The 22,035-nt window shown below is 35.8% G+C and overlaps 1 protein-coding gene across 4 annotated transcripts in view; it reads right to left on the bottom strand.

Annotated features, from left to right (window-relative positions):
- The window catches only part of CEP83 (centrosomal protein 83), a 132,606-nt gene that overhangs the window by 70,414 nt on the left and 40,157 nt on the right, over window positions 1–22,035 (bottom strand). For 3 of the 4 annotated variants that reach the window (XM_021687331.2, XM_021687329.1, XM_021687332.2), the window contains exons 2-5: window positions 13,451–13,726; window positions 12,645–12,795; window positions 4,048–4,140; window positions 1,566–1,697 (exon numbers count right to left, since the gene is read on the bottom strand). In XM_021687331.2, the coding sequence (XP_021543006.1) occupies window positions 1,566–1,697; window positions 4,048–4,140; window positions 12,645–12,795; window positions 13,451–13,623 (549 nt within the window). In that variant the 5' untranslated portion in view covers window positions 13,624–13,726. The remainder of the gene's footprint in view (window positions 1–1,565; window positions 1,698–4,047; window positions 4,141–12,644; window positions 12,796–13,450; window positions 13,727–22,035) is intronic. The other variant, XM_021687330.2, reaches the window with a different exon arrangement.

Here is a 22,035-nt window from a genome sequence, read left to right as displayed (position 1 = left end):
GATGTTGGCGTGGATGTGGAGAAAGGGGAACCCTCCTACACTGTTGGTGGGAATGCAGGCTGGTACAGCCACTCTGGAAAACAGTATGGAGGTTCCTCAAAAAGTTTAAAATAGAGCTACCCTATGACCCAGCAATTGCACTACTGGGTATTTACCCCAAAGATACAAATGTAGTGATCCGAAGGGGTACGTGCACCCCAATGTTTATAGCAGCAATGTCCATAATAGCCAAACTATGGAAAGAGTGGAGATGTCCACCAACAGATGAATGGATAATATACAATGAAATTATTACTCAGCCATCAGAAAGGATGAAATCTTACCATTTACGCCAAAGTGGATGGAACTGGAGGGTACTATGCTGAGTGAAATAAGTCAACCAGAGAAAGACAATTATCATATGGTTTCACTCATATGGGGAATATAAGAAACAGCACAGAGGATCATAGGGGAAGGGAGAGAAAAACGGAATGGGAAGAAATCAGAGAGGGAGACAAACCATGAAAGACTCTTAACTATAGGGAAGAAATTGAGGGTTGCTGGAGGGGAGGGGAGTGGGGGGATAGGGTAATTAGGTGATGGGCATTAAGGAGAGGGCATGTGATGTGATGAGCACTAAGTGTTATATGCAACTGATGAATTACTAAACTCTACATCTGAAACTAATAATGTTCTATATGTTGGCTAACTGAATTTAAAGTTAAAAAATAATAAAAAGAATAGATCAGTTTGATCCAATTAGTAATTGGTAAAGGAAGGTGAGTGTATTCTAATTCTTAATTCCAAATAAGGATGATGCAATAAATACATAATGCAGATGTGTTTGTACAAAGAATATTTCACATAACTACAGATACCAAGTCTTTTGTTGTTGTTGTTTACAAATTCCACTAGTGTTAGATTTCTTACTTGAATATAGCAGGACAAAACTGATATTTCTTTTTATCCTGAAAAATCACATATAAGTCCATAAAGAATGATAAACACAAATTTCATTTTTGGCAAAATTAGGAGATGAAACATAAAATGAGTAGAAAGGCTGTCTAAGCAGTAGAGACAGAGTAGGAGAACATGCTGTAGGCAGCAGAGAGAAAATTCTGCTGTTGTAGATGTCAGAAAGAACAAGGTACACTTCTTGAATGTGATGGGCACACCCTAAAGTATAAACCCCTTATTTCTGTCAGTAGAAACAAGGTACATGGGCTGACAGCCAGAGCTCTCCTGGATGTGGTTTGGTTCCAAAAAGTAGAGGGGGACAGTTCTACATAAAAAAAGTCATATAAAAAACTGTATTTGTAGAAAGAAGTCTGTCTCTCTATGAAAGAAAAGAGACTATCTCCATTGACTAGGGCAAAATAAAGGAGGAACAAAAGAGGAAAAGCTAACAGCCAAAAAGAATGTTCACAAAAAACAATGTTAGTGTAGAACAGATGAATTTCATGCCAAATACTTTACCATTAATGAATGAAACTTAATTATGCAATCAACTCTAACTTGGAATTTACAAAAAATCATAAAATTTTACAGACTAGAAGGATAATGACTAAACTAGTATAATCACTCACCGCTGATTCATATTTTATTTTTTCTTCTTCTAAAATACGTGCAAATTCTTCTTTCCGGTGTTCAAATTCTGATTTGAGAAATGTATGTTCATAGCGAAGCTTATTATATTCAGTTCTATACTTTTCCACTTCCTAAATTAAAAGGAGAGTGTAATTTATGACACGTTTATAAATGAAATTTGTACTCACTCCAAAAATCACTTTTGCAAATATAATTTTATTGAAAGCCATTCTAAAAAGCAAAAAATAAGCTTAATAGAAATATAAGTAAACCCTGGAAAATTTTTTTCTTTTTTTAAGGATTTTTTATTTATTTGACATAGAGAGACACAGCGAGAGAGAGAATTAGGCCTCCCACTGAGCAAGGAGCCCGATGTGGGGCTCAATCCCAGGACTCTGGGATCATGACCCGAGCCAAAGGCAGACAGACGCTTAACCATCTGAGCCACCCAGGGCCCCTAAACCCTGGAAAAATCTTATGGCAAGTATCCTACATACAGAATCAGTACATTCTTGAGAAGGTGCCAATAGAGCAAATTACCATTCAGTTTACCTTATTTCCTCACTGATTCTCATAATAATAAAAACGAATAGCACATTAAAAGTTTTGACCTGTGGGCCTAACAGAATAATATTTAATAATGTAGTATACCTTTCAAAATTAGTTAAATTTTAAAAATTAACTCTATAGTAAAATATAAAATAGCCTCCTAACAGTCAGGATGAATTCTAAGTAGATAAAATATTATTTGAATATTTAGTACAATAACTTAAGGTTCAATCAAGTATGACAATGATAGTTCAACACAGCAGTCTAAAGAATATATGTAGCACCAACTTTCCTGACTAACCAGAACACATGCGAATCTCTGGTATGTTCCAATTCTGCTTACTAATACTACAAAAGTTCTTGGCATTCTAAAATCAGTAAGAACTTAGGCAATAGAGAAGATGAAGGAGATGCTATTTCAACATTCATCAGGAAATTAAGTAATAAGAACACCTTCTAAAATATTCAGCTCACTGTAACTCTTCGGTTGAAAGATTTCTCCAAGCAAGTTTACAAACCAAGAAAATGGGTTTCATGATTTTACTAAAAAAAAAAAAAAGCTTTTACTTAACTTGATCACTTAACCTTAGGTCTAAATGGCTTTGTTTAAATCCAAAAATTAAATCTACTCCCAAGCATAATGCTTTGGTTACCCACCAGGAGGATATTCAAAAGACGACTTTACCAAGCCAATAAGCCATTTATAAAAGCGGATTCTACAGCTATTTTGTACCATGGCAGCATCACTAGACTACAGCTTTCCAAAGGGGTCCATTTTGAAGGGGACAATATTCATGTGTTATGTATAAGGCCCAGTCTATTCATTAAATAAGGTTACATATATAAATTGTCTGGCATAGTACTTAATATATGTCTTTTATTATTCCATTTATTAAACATTTAATCATATTATACCAACATGAAATTTCATAGGAGGAAGGAAACATTTCAGTCTGAAGGAAAACTGTAACAAATTTTAATTTTTCTGAGGTTGCATGAAATACACTCTTTCATTCCACAAATATTAACTAAGCACCTATTGCAGGCTAGGAACTTAGACTATACAGTGAACCAAACAGATAAAGGTTCCTCCTCTCATGCAACTTACATTCTAGAGATGGTAATAAAGAAAATAATAAGCACAATATTAGAGGATATTAGAGGATATTACAAAATATTAGAGGATAAGTACTAGAGAAAAATAAAAAGTAGAGCAGGGTAAATGGGGATCTAAAGGTCTAAGAAGTGATGGTGGAACACTACATCAAAAACTAATGATGTATGGTGATTAACATAACAATAAAAAATTTTTAAAAAACTGGTGGGAAGGGCAGGAAGCAGTATTAAATGGAGATACAGGGTGGTCACAAAGTAGGCCACACTGAGAGCAAAGTCTTTCAGCAAAGACTTAAAAGAGATGAGAAAGGGGCGCCTGGGTGGCCCAGTTGCTTAAGCGTCTGACTTCAGCTCAGGTCATGATCCCAGAATCCTGGGATCGAGCGCCAAGTTGGGCTCCCTGCTCAGCGGGGAGCCTGCTTCGCCCTCTCCCTCTGCCCTCCACCCCCTGCTCATGCTCTCTCACATGCGCGCACTCTCTCTCAAATAAATAATTTTAAAAATCTTAAAAAAAAGAGAGAGAGAAATGAGGAAGTTGGCTAAGAGATATCTGGAAGGATACTGTTCATGCCAGAAGTAAGAGCTATAGCAAAGATTCTCGATCTGCTTCATTTCTGGAGTGCCAAAGAAACATCAAAGAGGCCAATATGGATGGGGGGAAGGAAGTCAGAGAGATAATGGGATCTGATCTTGTGCAGCCCTAAAAGCCCCTTGAGTTAGAAGGGGAGCTACTGCAGGGTTTCTGAATAAGAGAATGGGGCTTTTGATCAGTCATATAAAGATAAATGCACAGTTCCTTCTACATAAATCACTTACTTCATCCAGATTCCTAAAACGTTCTCTCATTGGAGTTTCTAATTCTTGTTGTATTTGGGCTTGTAACAATTCCAACTTTTGTGGAGTTAATACCTAGTATGTAGAGGAAAAAAGCATTCTAAGTATAAAATCACAAATACTAAAATCAAGAATACACCAAATTGCAATGCTTAATTATAATAAAATCCAATTCATAGAAATTTCACAATATACCTAATTCTACAGTAATCACTATATAAATAGAACTATCATTTGAAACAATACTTGAAGATCTCAATTTCAGGCTCTCAGATGTGTCAAAAATTCCATTAACATGAGATAAAGATAGTAACTGATTATTATTATTATTGTGACTATTAGGAATAACTCTGTTGGCAGCTAAGGTTACCATGTTTTATATAATGGCTAACAGTCTATCTCCTAAAGAAATCAAAACAAAGGTGTAATAATCTGGTACACCATAGAGAATTCTTCAGACTTATTTTCGATCAGAAAAGGCTGACTTTTACTCTGAGCACCAAAACAAGGCTCCTCCCTGTTATGTTCTCTTATAGAACTCATATTTCAAAAAATGATTAAGTATTTATGTAAGCTCCTGAAGGGCAAACACAGTCTTAATTCACCATGATGTGTTCCCAACACCTCACACCACTGCCTGGGCACATAGGATCACTCAATTACAAACAAAAAAATTACAAACAAACAAAGACCTAGTATGGAGGGGCGCCTGGCTAGCTCAGTCATTGGGCGTCTGCCTTCGGCTCAGGTCGTGATCCCAGGGTCCTGGGAACGAGACCCACATCAGGCTCCCTGCTTGGCGGGAAGCCTGCTTCTCCCTCTCCCACTCCCCCTGCTTATGTTCCCTCTCTCGCTGTATCTCTTTCTGTCAAATAAATAAAATATTAAAACAAAAAAAAAACAAAAAAACCTAGCATGTACTTACATTAACCTCAAAGTGAAGAGTAATATTCAGTTTAATTCATTCATTTATTCATAAATACTCCAAACAGTCCAAAAACTTCACTGAATGAATACTTACTACATACAAAACATTCTGCAACATACTATATAATCTATATAACATACTGTTCTAAATATCTTCCATGCATTAACTGATTTAATCCCTGTAATGATCCTCAATGTAGCTATATTATCATCCCCCCTTTTTTTTACAGAAACTGAAGCATACAGTCTAACTTTGTAAAGATCACAAAAACTCACAGGAAGCATTTCTTGCCCCATAAGAAGTTCAAACTCTCATATGAAAAATAACATACATACAAATAACTATAAAAATAACCAATATAGGCTTATCAGACAGGTAAAGACCAACAGAAAAAATATTAAGTACAGAAATAGTGGCACATCAAAGGTATGGGAAAACTAAAGCTTAAACAGAGCCGGAAACTTAAGAATGGATAACATTTTAAATTCCCTGGGGGGAAAAAAGTGCTCCTCAAAGGTATGCTAAAGGCATTTTGGATTGAACTGCACTAAGCACTACAGACAATTTAGAATCCTGGATCCTTGTGCACTGATGCTCTCTAGATACTGTGACAATCAAGGCCATGCTGAAACATTTCCAAATGCCACTTAGGAGAGCTACATCCTGGCTGGGAACAAAAGGGAAAGAGATGCGAGCTATAAGTAGAAGATTCCTAAATATCAGATTCAGACTCTTATAATTTACTCAGTATTCAACAGTATTTTTTTTTTTTTACTTAAAATGAATAAATATAATTACATACATAATTCAAACAAAAAAAGTATTAAAAAACTAAGTCTTCTTCCTTCAGTTATCCAGTTTCCCTCTTAAGAAGCAATCATGGCTAACCTCTTATATATTCGTCTTGAAACAACATACAAATATATAAGCATAAACACCACTTTTTAATTTTTACATAAAGAAAGGCATACTATACACATTTTTCTGTACTTTGCTTATTCACTGAAGGTATTCAAGCTTAAGAATGGCATCACCATATCTATATTTTAGGAAGAAGCAAGATGGATCAAAACCTTTGGTGGGAGAAAACTGGTGACTAGGGCAGGAGTGGGGGAGGCAGTGAGTGGAGCTGGGAAATCACATAGAAAGCTCTTATTATAATCTGGTTTATGATGTCAAGAGTCTGGGTGATAGTATCAAGAGTCCAAAGTGAGAAGGGGTGGTAATTAAAAGGTAAAGAATAATAGATAAACCTTATTTAGATCCTGTTTCAAACAAAACAACTTTAAAAATAAGCAAAACTGGGTGCACCTGGGTGGCTCAGTTGGTTAAGCATCTGCCTTTGGCTCAGGGCATGATCCTGGGATCCTGGGATGGAGCCCCACGTTGGGCTCCCTGCTCAGCGGGGAGTCTGCTTCTCCCTTTGCCCCTCTCCCCTGCTCATGCTCTCTCTCTCACTCTCTCGCTCACGCTCTCTCTCGAATAAATAAATAAAATCTTTTTTAAAAAATAAGCAGAACTGTGGGGAAATTAGGGAAATGTGAACAAAGATGCAGTATTAAAAGACATTAGGGAATAAGTACTTATGATAATGGTATTGTGGCTATGCTTTTAAAGGAGAGATTACCTTGATATAAAGATATATACTAAAATACTAGAGTTGAGATGATTTGCTTCAAAATAATCCAGAAGGGCTGAAAGACAGAGCAGGGATGTCAGAAGATAAAACAAGTATTGATGGGTATGTGAGGATGCAACACAACCACCCTTTCTACTTTAACCTTTAATTACAGAAATCTCAAACAAGTACCAATTAGAAATAAAAGGGCTTCCACTTCCAACAGATGGCATAATAGAGATCAGATTTATTCTCCTGCCTAAAACAAATAAAAGAATAAACAAAAATCAAACATTTTCAAGATAGTGGGCATAATTAAGCAACAAAGATCCCTGAGAGACAAACAACAAAGAAAGTAAGCTTTGAGAATGCTTCCAGGCCATGCACAGGAAGGGATATCCAGGCAGAATCTGATGAACTCTCTGACTTAAAAGCAAATGGAACAAAAATCCAGGGAGAGCAGTGTGGCTAGAATCACAAGCAGGGTAGCAGAAAAGAGGGTGGCACAGAAACAAAATTACGAAGATCTGCAAAAGGCTCATTCAGAAGAGTACCCCGATCAGCACATGTATGTAAGGAAAATATTTAATTAAGGCCAGGAAAAGATGAATCATATGGATGAGTAATCTGAGCTCACACAGAGCTATGAATAGTTCCTTTTTCCAAAAGCCAGACTGAAAACCTTCATTTCATTGAGAAATGAGTACTCAGAAGGTTCTCAGCAGTGGCAAGTAGTGAGCACTAAATATTAATCTGCTCTCACTTAACAAATCTTTAAAAGCAAGACCCAAAAAGATGAAACTGTTTCCAAGTAACTGTCCCAGAACAAAGTTCAAGAATATCAGAATACAAAAATATCTAGCACTCAACATAAAATTTACAATGTCTACCATCCAATAAAAATTTATCAGGCATGCAAAGAAGCAGGAAAATACTACCCACAATAAACAAGAAAATCAATCAACCAAAACCAACCCAGAAGTGATACAGGTGTTAGAATTAGCAAAGACATTAAAATAGTTATTATAACTGAATTCCGTATGTTCAAAAAGCTAGAGAAAAGACTGAACATGTTAAGTAGATATAAGGAAGTTATTAAAAAGACCTAAATTGGACTTCAGTGTAAAAACTACAATTTCTGAGATGAAAAATATATACTATATGGGATTAATGGAAGATGAGATCCTGCAGAAGAAAAAAGATCAGTGAACTTGAAGACAGGACAACAGAATCTACCCAAAATCCAACAAGGAGACAAAAAAGATTGAAAATAAATAAACTGAGCATCAGTGAGTTATGGGAGAAGTTTAAATGGCCTAATAATGGAATCCCCAAAGGAGATAAAAGAGGAGGCAGAAAAAAATATTTTCAGAAGTCACGTACAAAAATTTTCTCAAGGTGATGAAAACTGTAAACCCACAGACCCAAGAAGCTCAATAAACCCTAAGCACCGTAAATATGAAGTACAAAGTCATATTAATCAAATTGCTCAAAATCAGCAATAAAGAGAAAATCTTAAGGGCAGCCATGAAGAAAAGACTCACTGTATACACAGAACAAAGATAAAGATGACAGCAAATTTCTTATGTGAAACAACATAAGTGAGGAGACAGAAGAGCAACATCTTCAAAGTACTAGGGGGGAAAATAGTCAACCTAGAAATAAATACTCAGCAAAACTATCTTTAAAATCAATTATTTTTAGATATATAAGAGCTGAAAAAATTTCTCATATAGATCTTACTTTAGAAACATTAAAGAAAGTCCTTAAGACAGTAGGAAAATGGTACCAATGGAAATATGATCCACACAAAGGAGAAAAGAACACTGAAGTTGGTAACTACACAAGAATCTTGTAATCTATAAGGTCTCTGATTTAAAAAAAAAAAAATCTCAACAAGATCTTTTTGTTATCTCCTAAGAATCTTATAAAAAACAAGCACACACACATAAGAAAAATCTATCTTCCCTCCCAACCCTGCCAAAGCACACACACACCAAAGACACAGAATTAGAGGATTTTCTCCATGCCATTTTAGGAGAAAAGTATGCTGTGTCTTAGACTTCTAATGGAATACTGCCACCACTTGTCTCAAAAGAAACTTACAAGAATGCTTTATCATACAACAGTCCATGTGTCATTACCTATATTAAATCTATATTACATCAACACTTGTCATATTAATAATATAAAACAGACCAGTATTTTTCGAAGAATGTTTTAAGAAGGCAGATACTGCTGTGCCAGAGATTCCTAAAAAAACTAATGACAAACTGAATAATAAATTTAGCTCTGAGCTTCCTAGCAGCCAAATAAAATGGGAAACATACTGGGTTATATAGTTTCCATTGCCTGGCACAAAGAAAAGCATATAAATTTTTGGTAAAGTAACTTCTAAAATTTGTAACAGAAATATTATCAAATAACTCATAACATGGTACATAATAACACTATAACAACAGCTAACATGTTCTATCCACTTTCTATATCAAAGCATTGTACTAACACTTTCTTTTCTTTTTCTTCTAATATTTATTTGACAGAGAGACAGCAAGAGAGGGAACACAAGCAGGGAGAGTGGGAGAGGGAGAAGCAGGCTTCCCACTGAGCAGGGAGCCCAGTGCGGGGCTCGATCCCAGGACCCTGCGACCATGACCCGAGCCGAAGGCAGACGCTTAACGACTGAGCCACTCAGGCGCCCGTGTACTAACACTTTCTATGCACTAACTCATTTCGTCTTTACAATCATCATATAAGTTAGGCACTATTATTATTTCCATTCACTACAACTACACAAGTGACATAGAAATATTCTTTAATTGATTATCTTTTGTATCATTTTTCTATAAAAGCCGAAGGGATATTAAATCTTAGCTCAGAAAAGGCATTTTGTAGGTAGACAAGATAATACATGTATATCCTGAAAATAATCATCTTTCATAAACATTTACTAACATATTTCTTATTGCTTCTACTTTGTTGAGTTTAATTTTATTCAACTCGTACAAATTGCTAACATCCATAAAGCAAATAGCTAAATTTAGCTTCAACATGCATACATAATATAGATCTTTATTTTAGTTTATTTTTGCCAGATAAATATCATAGAGAAACCACTTATGTTTCTCTTGAAAAACAGAAACTTTACCAGACAAAATATATTTGTCAGCAAACATCTGGGAAGTTATCACATGGAGAAATGTCTAAAGTTATTTTGTGTAGATCCAAGGAACAGTACAAGAAGCAAGAGAGAGGCTACAGGGAGGATGATTTCATTTCAATATGACAGGGAAAATACTTAACATATTCCAATCCATAAATGAAACTGGATCACTTTAAACATTCACTAAGTTCTCTCCTACTGAAAGCACGGAGGCAGAGAATAAAGATCCCTGTGTCACAAATGTTCCAAAAAGGAATTCGGCTTTGAATAGTGTATTAGTTTCCTAGAGCTACGACAACAAAATACCACAAACTGGCTATCTTAAAACAACAGAAATTTATTGTCTCACAGCTCTGGAGGCTAGAAGTCCGAAATCAAGTTGTCAGCAAGGCCACACTCCCTGAAGGGAAGGATCCTTCTTTGCCTCATCCTAGCTTCTGGTGGTGTGCTGTTGATCCCTGTCCTTGCTTGGCAGCTGCAGCCCTTCAATCTCTGCTTCTGTCATGACAGGACATTCGCCCCACCTCACTCCCTGCCCTTCATCCTGTGTTTCTGTCCTTGTGTCTGTTCTCCTCTTCTTAGAAAGACACCAGTCACATTGGATTAAGGGCCCATCATCCTTCGGTATGACCTCATCTTAACTAATTACAACAGCAAAGACTATTTTCAAACAAGGTCACATTCTGAGGTACTGGGCATTAGAAGTTTAACATATTTTTTGGCGGACACAAGTTAACTCATTACAGATATGAAACAATGAGAGCATCATTAACTCTAAGATGCTGAAGCTTTAGGTACATATGAGACAAGAAAGAACATTGTATTATATATGAACAGAACCTCAATTCCGAGTCATCCATTTATTCTACTTCTTCATGTCATTCATTCAACAAAAATTTGCTAACATATTATAAAATATATAAATACAAACAGAAATCTACTTGAGCACTGAAGACACACTGAAAGAGTTCCTGCCCTTACGGAGCCTGCATTCAAATAGAATAAATGCCATCATTCATGAGTATCTACTATGTGTCAGACACTATACTAAAAATATACATGTTATTTCATCAGTCCTCACAAAAACCACTGTTAACAACTTTTATCCTCTTTACCACATGACAAAACTAAAGCATAAAAACAGATGTTTGTTGAAGGTCATCATCTCACTGGTGAACTGACCCTTTTTTTGGTTATAAAAATGACCTTTTTTACCTTAAGTGACACTTTTTGTCTTGAAGTAAATTTTATCTGATATTAATATAATTACTGTTTCTTCAAACTGACATGGAGACATGCTTATTTGTACCAAGCATGTGCAAACAATAAGCTAAAGAAGACTAGAGTGTTTATATCTACAGTGCCAGAAGAATATTTGGAAGAATTCCTTGGAATCAGTGCTCACAGATTCTCATTTCTATGGCCGCTCAATTTTTGCAAAACAAATTAATCCACCAATTCTATAGGCTTAAATTACATTTGCCTATTCAACTCCTATTTGTGAGGTTTTTGTTTAAATGTCCTAAATACACCTAAGAATAAAACACCACAATAGAGGCTCCAACCCAAGCTTAGTGATGGTGTTCCCAACAATGGAAGATTTCAAAAAGATACTGAATAACCAACTTCTAACACTGCTGTCAAAGGAATCCATGAATTGGGTGATATGCCATATTAGATGACTGAAAAGGTAGCTTTTTACTCTTACCAACTTCTGACTCCAGTATTAAAAATACTTATCATTTGTACCAAGCACTAAACAGAAATACACAGCTGGTACCATTTAGAGATTAAATGAACACAGGAAAATATAATTGCTAATATCTACTAATTTGAAATTTATAGTAAGTTTAGTTTTGGTCTCCTTTCTAGGCAAATGAGAAATGAAATGATAGTACTATCCTCTGCTTTAGAAACTCCATTTACCCTGCACACATAAAATAAGTGCACATATTGTTTTTATAGTCTTTTAAGAAGTCCCTTAAAAATAACTATCAGTCTTATCAACTATACCTCAGTAATGAAAAAAATTTTTAATATGTCTTTTTTAGCTCAGCTGCAGTTATAGTACTTAAAAGAAAATCAGTAGAACTTTCTTCAAAAAAATATTTTTAACTCTCAATATTTATCAATTCAAACCAGCCTTTCCCGCAATTATTCTGAAGAGTGAAATATTTAAATCAGGACAGGTAATATAATACAAATTTACATGAAACAACAGTTTCATGGCTAAATCCCACATGGTAACTAACATTCCAGAATATATGAAAGAATATTAAATTATACCATGTGGACAACAGCAAAATACTCATTAAGAATGTAGGCAGAATTCACCAAATTTAGCAACATCGGACTACTTTTGTATCATAGGTGCAAAAGGCAGGCCTCCCCAGGATGGGCTGTTTTGGCATGAAGACTGTTTTGATTTAAAAGCAATCAAAACCCAGCAGATTTAGGAAAAGCTCTTTACCTCCCTCTCAACTGCCTAAATTTAATTGGAAAGAGAGGCTATACCAAGAAGAGAGCTATTAACAGAGGTTCCTTTTTACCTAAGAAATTTATCTGCTTAACAGGGCAACCTTTGTTTTCCAAAATTCTCTCACCATCCTGCTAATGATCTGCTTTCCCTTTGTATCCCCAGACTTTACCTGTCTCCCTAGCTCAGGATGTCATATAAGCCTACTGTTGCCTATCTTTGGAATTTCATGTTTGTGATGTTTGTGTGGATTCTGCATACTTTTGAAACTAAATTTGATTTTCTCTTATTAATCTAATCTCATGCCAATTTGATTCTTATCCAGTTTAGAAGGACCCAGAAGGGCAGAGGAAATTTTTTCCCCAATAGTACTAACTGAAATGTATTTTCTTACCTGCAGTTTCATTTCTTCTAAGTCTTTAGTTTTCTCTACTAATTCCCCTCTTAGTTCTTCAAGCAGCAGCTGAAATTTTTCCTGGTCAGTCTGCTTTTCATTTAACAGGCGCTTTAGCTCATGTCGTGACTTTATGTACTCATCTTGCAATCTGATTTTTAAAAAAAGAAAAAATTCAACTTTAAGGATATCCTTTGCTTTATCCTAATTGCATTACTTTATGTGAAGTCAACCAACACTACAGAACAAGACCAATTTCATATATTCATAAACCTCTTTTCTTTATAGAGTTTAATTATTAACACTATAGTTTATTAATACAATTTTACTTGGGGGAAAGGAAAAACACACTTAGCCACCTAGACATTTTATATGTCTTGCTACTTTCAAAGCAAGACTTATAAATTCATAGCACACTTGGGACCATGTTTAGTTTAGTTTTGAATAAAGTAATCTTAAAGCAAAAATTTCACTGTATTAAATTTTTTTTTTTTTAAAGATTTTATTTATTTGTTTGACAGAGAGAGACACAGCAAGAGAGGAAAACACAAGCAAGGGGGGTGGGAGAGGGAGAAGCAGGCTTCCCGCAGAGCAGGCAGTCGGATGCAGAGCCCAATCCCAGGACCCTGGGATCATGACCTGAGCCGAAGGCAGACGCTTAACAACTGAGCCACCCAGGCACCCCAAGAAGTTTTAAATGTATATACTGCAAACTAACAAAATTATACTGTATGTTCCAGAGCAAACGTTCGGACAAAAATAATTTTCTTAATAAAGCCCCTTACCTCCAAATTTAAGCAATTTACCTTGTGTGTTCAGCTTTAAGAGTCTGATAGTTAGTTTTATGATGTGCACATCGTAACCTTTCGTCAATTAACATTTTTTGGAACTCAGATTGAGAATTTGTCACCCCGCTGTCTCCACCAGGAGGAAAAATAGTGGGAAAAGTATCCATATTGGTAAGTGAGCAGTTGACCATATAAAAGTAAGTCTGGCTTCCTTTTTGTCTTAGCTTTCTTTTTTTCAAGGGTATTTTCCACTTCCTTCTTCCTAAGACAGACTCTCAGGATGCCAAATTATACCTGCACAGAGAAATGCACTTAGTTAGTGATGAATTAAACTCATTCACTATGACATTCTTTTTATCCCTTCTAGTTATTCAACTATCATTTCTATAACAAAACCCAAATTTTCCGATTTTTTAATTGTTCATAAAACAAAAAGAACAAAGTTGAATCGTACCTTAACACATTTTCTTTACTCCACACTAAGTTTCTGTGACCATCAATGTCACATCTTTAATTATTAACCTAACTAGAATTACTGACTCTTCTAGTTTAGGTACTCCCGGATTCACAAACCATGGATATTCCCTGAAGCTACTATGGTAAACTTCATAGAATGATCCTACTACAAAATCCATACTCTGAAATCAGAGAAAAGCCACTTAGAACTTGACAAATGGTTAGAGAAAATTATAATCTTCACAAAGATGACCTTCAGCAAGTAACTATGTGATTAATGCTACAAAGGGTCTTTTATCTGACACAAGGTGAACTGTACTCATGCTGCAGACTCATATGAGAAATCAGTCAACACAAAAATGTTAATCACCTATGTGTTATGCACTAAGAACAGCAAAGTAAATCACTTCAGCTATCCCCAAAAGCACTGATCCAGGATTATGAAAGTAACTGTTTGTTATATTTAGAAGTAAAAAAAAAAATGATGACAGAGTGTTCTTATTGTAAATAATTAAAAACAAAAGTTTTCATCAAAATAATTCTCTCCCCTTCAGCTTCATGAATCTTTGTGAAGATTATATGTATTTTTTTCTAATAGCATCTCCCTCAGTCATGAGTCATCATGAAATACCTTTTCCTACTACAAGATCTTTAGCACATAAAACCAACCATCAAATTACTTAGTTTTTCTTTTAATATACCATTTCTGATAAATTAATGTGATGTCTGCATATTACCTAAGACTTTTTTTTTTTTTTTAAGATTTTTTATTTATTTATTTGAGAGAGAGAGCACATGAGAGGGAGGAGGGTCAGAGGGAGAAGCAGACTCCCTGCTGAGCAGGGAGCCCAATGCCGGGACTCGATCCAGGGACTCCGGGATCATGACCTGAGCCGAAGGCAGTCGCTTAACCAACTGAGCCACCCAGGCGCCCTACCTAAGACTTTTAAACTAAAATTGAAGTTACTTTGGTTTCCTGTCAAATCACATTTTAACAGAAGGGACAAAGTCCTCCAAGAAAAGTTCTTACTCATGTTAAACGTGCAACAATGCACTGTTTGTAACAGCTGCCACAACATTATCCTATCAAAAGTAAGTTATTTGTCAGGGAATTAATTAACTGGATCATAAAACTGGCATGTAATTTTGACCTGCTTTTTGATCCAAATAATTTTTAAAAGATAGAAACATATAATAAACTTACCTCATACTTTGTAATAATACCACCAAAAAGTATTATAAGGTCTTTTTTTTTTTTAAGACTTTATTTATTCATTCACAAGAGACGGGGGGGGGGCAGAGGCAGAGGGAGAAACAGGCTCCCCATGAAGCAGGGAGCCCAATGCAGGACTCGATCCCAGGACCCCAGATCATGACCTGAGCGGAAGGCAGACACTTAACTAACTGAGCCATCCAGGTGTCCCAGGTTTTAATTTTAATTAGCTAAAAGCTTAAACTACATAAGAAAAACCAAGACCTATTCTTCAGTCCCACTACAAATGAAACAAAGATTTCTAAGATAAAATGAGTAATTTTTTTTTCTTATTCCAGTTGACAGTAAATATTCTAACTCCTACTTTAAAATGGAAGTTCAGTCCCATCGCACATAAAATTCACAAAGACCTGGACATTTTAGGAAAACAGGGTTAAAATGATTTAAATCCTTCCCTTTTGGCACTAAAATCTACTACAAGTGCTTTTCAGGACTAATTGCAGGATATCCATTTCTCAATCACCACCACCATTACCTTATTAACCTTAAAAAAAAAAGTTTCTTCCTCCAGTTGGGATTGTAAAGGAGCAACCAGGTGCAAAATCAAGTACGTATCTTCCTGTTGGGTCTACAACTGACTATGAGTGGTAGGGAGTGAGAGCTCCCCTTGCTGAATCTCCCATCTCCATTTTAATGAGGTTTCCCATTATTAATTTTCACAGCCTCATCTCCAACTCTAGTTCCATTGCAAACATGTGTACTGCCCTCTGGGATCTTCTTGACTCAAAGTTATGAACTCCTGGGCTGCATCTGCCAATAGTCATTTTCAGACTTTTCTCCTCTAGGAATATTTCAGAATCACAGAAAACTATCTGTCCATTTGCACAAGTCTTACCAAGGTCAGAATAAATTTTATATCTGTTTTTAGTGTTTTGAACATATATTCAGCTCTCCAGTCCAGTAATAATCAACTTATCAATGATAATCTTGGAAAATATGGTATCCTCCAAATAGATATCTAGTAATATAGACGGAAAGTCCTCATAAAACATTAATTCTTTCTGACCTTCAAAAGTGGTTCCACAATTCTATATTCCAAGTTTACAAAGAACTTGTATCTTTTATGCTAATTATATAAAAATGCTTTTAGCTAAAAACAAAAACCCCAACTACCTCAAACACCGTGGGAAATGTATTATCAATCTCTCACACCAAGAAATCTGAAGAGTCTTCACTTCCAGTACTAGAGGAAAAGGTAATTTAGATCAAGCCTCCTGCTTAGGACAAGAAAAGCTGGACATGTATTTTAATAATCTGAAGACAATGGAAACTAACAAAAGAATAAATATTTACCGAAATGGGAACAGAAGAGAATGTGGATGCAGAAAGATGAGACTGGCATTTGGGACCACTCTTCCCCTAGAGGCATCTGCCAGTTCCAGAGAGGTGGCTGGGAGACTGAATGCCTGCTGACAGTCTTCAAATTCAAAGATACACAGATTACACCAGCAAGGAGTGGAGAAGCCCTGGTGAACACCCCCTTCATTTTGGATACAGACTTTAAAGGTTTGCCCTTATTATTCCTAACAAGGGTTATTTAGATGAATGACATTAGAATAGGCTGCAACTTGCTCTAAAAAACAATTTTACAAATAAATGTGACACAATAAAGAATTTTTTTTAATTTTAAAACTCAAGTACCTGGGAAGATAAGGTGACATGAATTAAAGTCACAAGAAGCAAAAAGACAATAGACAAAAGGGCCTCACTATTAGAATTATTAAACAACGATTCTAAAAGAAATTTTCTTACATTATTGTGTACAAGACAATAGAAAACAAGGTTGAGAATTTTGTGAGAATAAGAAACCATAAAAAGAAACCAAGGGAAATCTCTAAAACTGAAAAATTCTACAACCAAAAGTAAAAACTCAATGAGCAAGCATAACAGCCTAGATAAGACATAGCTTAAAGTAGTAATTAGAAGGGGTGCCTGGGTGGCTCAGATGGTTAAGCGTCTGCCTTCAGCTCAGGTCATGGTCTCCAGGTCCTGGGATCGAGCCCCGTATCAGGCTCCCTGCTCCACGGGGAGCCTGCTTCTCCCTCTTCCTCTGCCTTCCCCCTGCTTATGTGCACTCTCTCTCTAATGATTAAATAAAATCTTTAAAAACAAAAATAAGTAATTAAAAGATAAGTTAAAAGAATATAAGAGAAATAAGGATGAAAAATAAAAAAAAAAAAAAGGAGGACCCACAACCGTATGGCCAACTAATCTTCAACAAAGCAGGAAAGAATATCCAGTGGAGGTACGCCTGGGTGGCTCAGTCGGTTGAGCACTGACTCTTGGTTTTGGCCCATGTCATGATCTCCTAGGTCGTGGAATCAAGCCCCACTTCAGGCTCCATGCTCAGTGGGGAGTCTGCTTCTCTCCTTCTCCCTCTACCCCTCTATGAGCATGCATGTGTGCTCTCTCTCTCAAATAAATAAATAAAACTTTAAAAAATCTTCAAAAAAATATATCCAATGGATAAAAGACGGTCTCTTCAAGGTGTTGGGCAAACTGGACAGCAACATGCAGAAAAATGAAACTAGACCATTTTCTTACACCGTACACAAAAATAAATTCGAAATGGATGAAACACCTAAATGTAAAACAGGAAACCATCAGAATTCTAGAGGAGAAAGCAGGAGAAATTCTCTGACTTTGGCAACACCGACTTCTTACTAGGCATGTCTCCAGCGGCATGGGAAACAAAAGCAAAAATGAACTATTGGGACCTCATCAAGATAAAAACCTTCTGCACAGTGAAGGAAACAATCAACAAAACTAAAAGGCAACCAATGGAATGAGAGAAGATACTTGCAAATGACATAACAGATAAAGGGCTAGTGTCCAAAATCTGTAAAGAACTTACAAACTCAACACCCAACAAATAATCCAGTTAAGAAATGGGCAGAAGACATGAATAGACACTTTCTGAAAGAAGACATCCAGATGGCTAACAGACACGTGAAAAGATACTCAACATCAGTCATCATCACGGAAAAATAAATCAAAACCACAATCAGACACCACTTCACACCTGTCATAATGACTAAAATTAATAACTCAGGAAACAACAGACATTGGTGAGGATGTGGAGAAAGGGGAACCCTTTTACACTGTTCGTAGGAATGCAAACTGGTGCAGTCACTTTGGAAAACAGTATGGAGTTTCCTCAAAAAGTTAAAAATAGAACTACCCTATGACCCAGCAATTGCACTTCTAAGTATTTACCCAAAGGATACAAAAATGCTGATTCAAAGGGGCACATGCACCCCATTGTTTACAGCTGTACTATCAAAAATAGCCAAATTATAAAAAGAGCCCAAATATCCATCGACTGATGAACGGATAAAGAAGACATGGGGGGTGTGTGTGTGTGTGTATGATAGAATATTAATCCCCCAACAAAAAGAATGAAATCTTGACATTTGCTATGACATGGATGGAACGAGAGTATTATGCTAGATGAAAAATGTCGTTCAGAGAAAGACAAGTATATGGTTTCACTCATATGTGGAATTTAAGAAACAAAACAGATAAACATAGGGGAAGGGAAGGAAAAATAAAAACAGAGAGGCAGGCAAACCATAAGAGACTCTTAAATATAGAGAACTGAGGGTTGCTAGAGGGGAGGTAGGTGGGGGGACTGGCTAAATGGGTCATGCACATTAAGGAGGACACTTGTTGGCATGAGCACTGGGTGTTACATGTAAGTGATGAATCACTAAATTCTCCTAAAACCAATGCTACACTATATGTTAACTAACTTGAATTTAAATAAAAATAAGTAAGAAAAATACAAAAAAGGAAAGAAATACAGAGAATAAAGTTAAAATGTTATTGTAACAGATATGCCACTGGAGTCCCAGAAGGAGAGAAAATAGTACAGAAACAATAACTGCCGCCCCCCAAAAAAGTTGCCAACTTCCACCAAAAATGTTCTATAACCACCAGCACATAAATAAAAAGAAATCTACATACATCCCATTAAGAAATCCACATCTAAGAACATCACCTTAAGATTTTACTAAAGAAAAAGGAAAAATCTTAAGATCAGCCAGGAAAAGAACCGAAGTGCATTGAAAAAAGGCAACAAAAGAACTGACTTGGGGCGATTGGGTGGCTCAGACAGTTAAGCATCTGCTTTCAGCTCATGTCATTGTCTCGGAGTCCTGTGATCAAGCCCCACATCAGGCCCCCTGCTCAGTAGGGAGCCTATTTCTCTCTCTCCCCCTGTTCTCTCTCTTGCTCGTTATTTTTGTCTCTCTCAAATAAATAAAATCTTAAAAAAAAAAAAAGGACTTCAACAATGAATGCCAGAACACATGTAATATTACCTTTACATTGCTGAAAGAAAATAACTGCCAAAGTTTCTATAAATATAGCAAAAAAATATCTTTCAAGAATATCGGTAAAATAAAGACATTTTCAGATAAACAAAACAAATTCATCCCAGAAGATGCACAATAAAAGAAACAGTAAAGGAGTCCTTCATACACAAGGAAAATTATCTTAGATGTGGACAATACAAAAATAAAGATAAATGAAAATTGGAAATATGTGCATAATACTATTTATGACTGCATAATGCTGACTGCATAAAATAATATCTTGGGGATTTTAACATATATAGACTTAAAATATATAACTAAATGGTATATAAGTCAATAAAGGTAGAATTACAAGTGTTGTAGAGCCCTTGCACTGTATGGGAAAAGGCTAAAACTATCAACAAATATTACACTTTAATAAGTCAAGAATGCATATTGTAATCTCTAGAAAAGGGGTTGACAAACTATAACACATGAGCCAAATTTGGCCTGCAGCCTTGTTTTGAATGGCCCCAAACTATGAATGTTATCTTTTAAGAGCTTAAAAAAATTAATATAGGTGCAAAAATCCTCAACAAAATATTAGCAAATTGAATCCAACAATGTATAAAAAGATTTATACACCATGACCATGTAGAATTTATTCCAGGCCAAGGCTGGTTCAACATTAAAAAAATCAATTAATGTAATCTATTACATGAATAGACTAAAGCAAAAAAAAAAAAAAATCACATGATCCTATCAGTGGATGCAGAAAAAGCGTTTGACAAAATCCAACACATATCCATGAAAAAAACTCAACAAATTAGGTATGGAGGGGAACTTTCTCAACTTGATAAAGAACATCTATAAAAAATCTGCAGGTAATGTCATATTTAGGGTGAGAAAATGGAAATTTTCTCACTAAGATCAAGAACAAACAAGAATGTCCCCTCTCACCACTCCTTTTCAACATCATAGTGGGAAGTCTTAGCTAATGTAGTTAAGAATAAATAAAATAAAATAAAAGGCATATAAATACAGGAGGAATAAAACCGTCTTTCTTTGCAGATGACATGACAGTCTGTGTAGAAGACCCAATTAAAAAAAAATCCTCCTGGAACTGATAAGCAATTATAGCAAGGTTGCAGGATAGAGAGTTAATATACAAAAAAGTCCATCACTTTCCTATATATATATATCAGCAATGAACAGATGGAATGTGAAATTTATAATACCATTTACATGAGTAACCCCCCAAAATGAAACAGCTCTATACTTAACAAAATGTTTTTTTTAATATGAAGAAAATTACTAAACTCTGATAAAAAAAATCAAAGAATTAAATAAATGAAAAGATATTTATTCTATGTTCATGGATAGGAAGACTCAATACTGTCAAGAGGTAAGTTCTTCCAAACTTGATCTACAGATTCAATATGATCCCCAGAAGTTATTTTATGGGTATCGACAAACTAATTCAAAAATTTATGTGGGGAGGCAAAAGACCCAGAATAGCCAATACAGTATTGCAGAAGAACAAAGTCAGAAAACTGACACTATCTGACTTTGAGACTTACTATAAAAGCAACAGAAATTAAGACAGTATAATACTGGGGCACCTGGATGGCTCAGTCAGGTAAGCCTCGACATCTGACTCTTGGTTTTGGCTCAGGTCATGACCTCAGGGTCATGAGACCAAGCCCCACATCGGACTCTGCACTCAGCAGGGAGTCTGCTTGATATTACTCCCTCTCCCTCTGCTCCTACCCCCAATTGTGTGCATATTCTCTCTGTCTCTGTCTCTCTCAAATAAATCTTTTTTTAAGATTTTATTATTTGTGAGAGAGAGAGCACACAAGCAGGGAGACAGGCAGAGGGAGAAGAAGAAGCAGGCTCCCCGCTGAGCAGGGAGCCCGATGTGGGGCTTGACCCCAGGACTATGGGATCATGACCTGAGCCGAAGGCAGAGGCTTAACCCACTGAGCCACCCAGGTGCCCCTAAATAAAGCCTCCTTAAAAAGTGTGATATTGGTCATATAATAGACAGATCAATGAAACAAAATAGAGTCCACATATCCATTAAAACAAATAGTCAACTGATCTTTGACACAGGAGCACATGCCAAAAAAGAAAAGTGGATCTAGGCAGACATTACACCCTTCACAAAAATTAGCTCAAATGGGTTATGCACTTAAATGTAAAATGCAAAATTATCCAATTCCTAGAAGATAACAAACGTCTCTGATATGACAGTAACTTCACCAAAGGCAAGATCCACAAAAAAAATAATTGGTAAGTTAGACTTCATTAAAATTTAAAACTTCTGCTCTAGGAAAGACACTGCCAAGGCAATGAGAAGAGAAGTCACAGACTGGGAGGAAAGTATCTGAAAAAGACCTATCTGATAAAGGACTGTTAACCAAATATACAAAGTCAAACTCAGCAAGAAAAAAAACTGAATTAAAAACTGGCTCAAATACCTTAACAGACATCTCACCAAAGAAGATACACAAATGGCAAATAAGCATATGAAAAGATATGGAACATCATATGTCATTAGGGAATTGCAAATTGAA

Source organism: Neomonachus schauinslandi, chromosome 5, assembly GCF_002201575.2.
Source record: "Neomonachus schauinslandi chromosome 5, ASM220157v2, whole genome shotgun sequence".
Taxonomy (NCBI): domain Eukaryota; kingdom Metazoa; phylum Chordata; class Mammalia; order Carnivora; family Phocidae; genus Neomonachus; species Neomonachus schauinslandi.
This window is presented reverse-complemented; position numbering and strand designations above follow the sequence as displayed.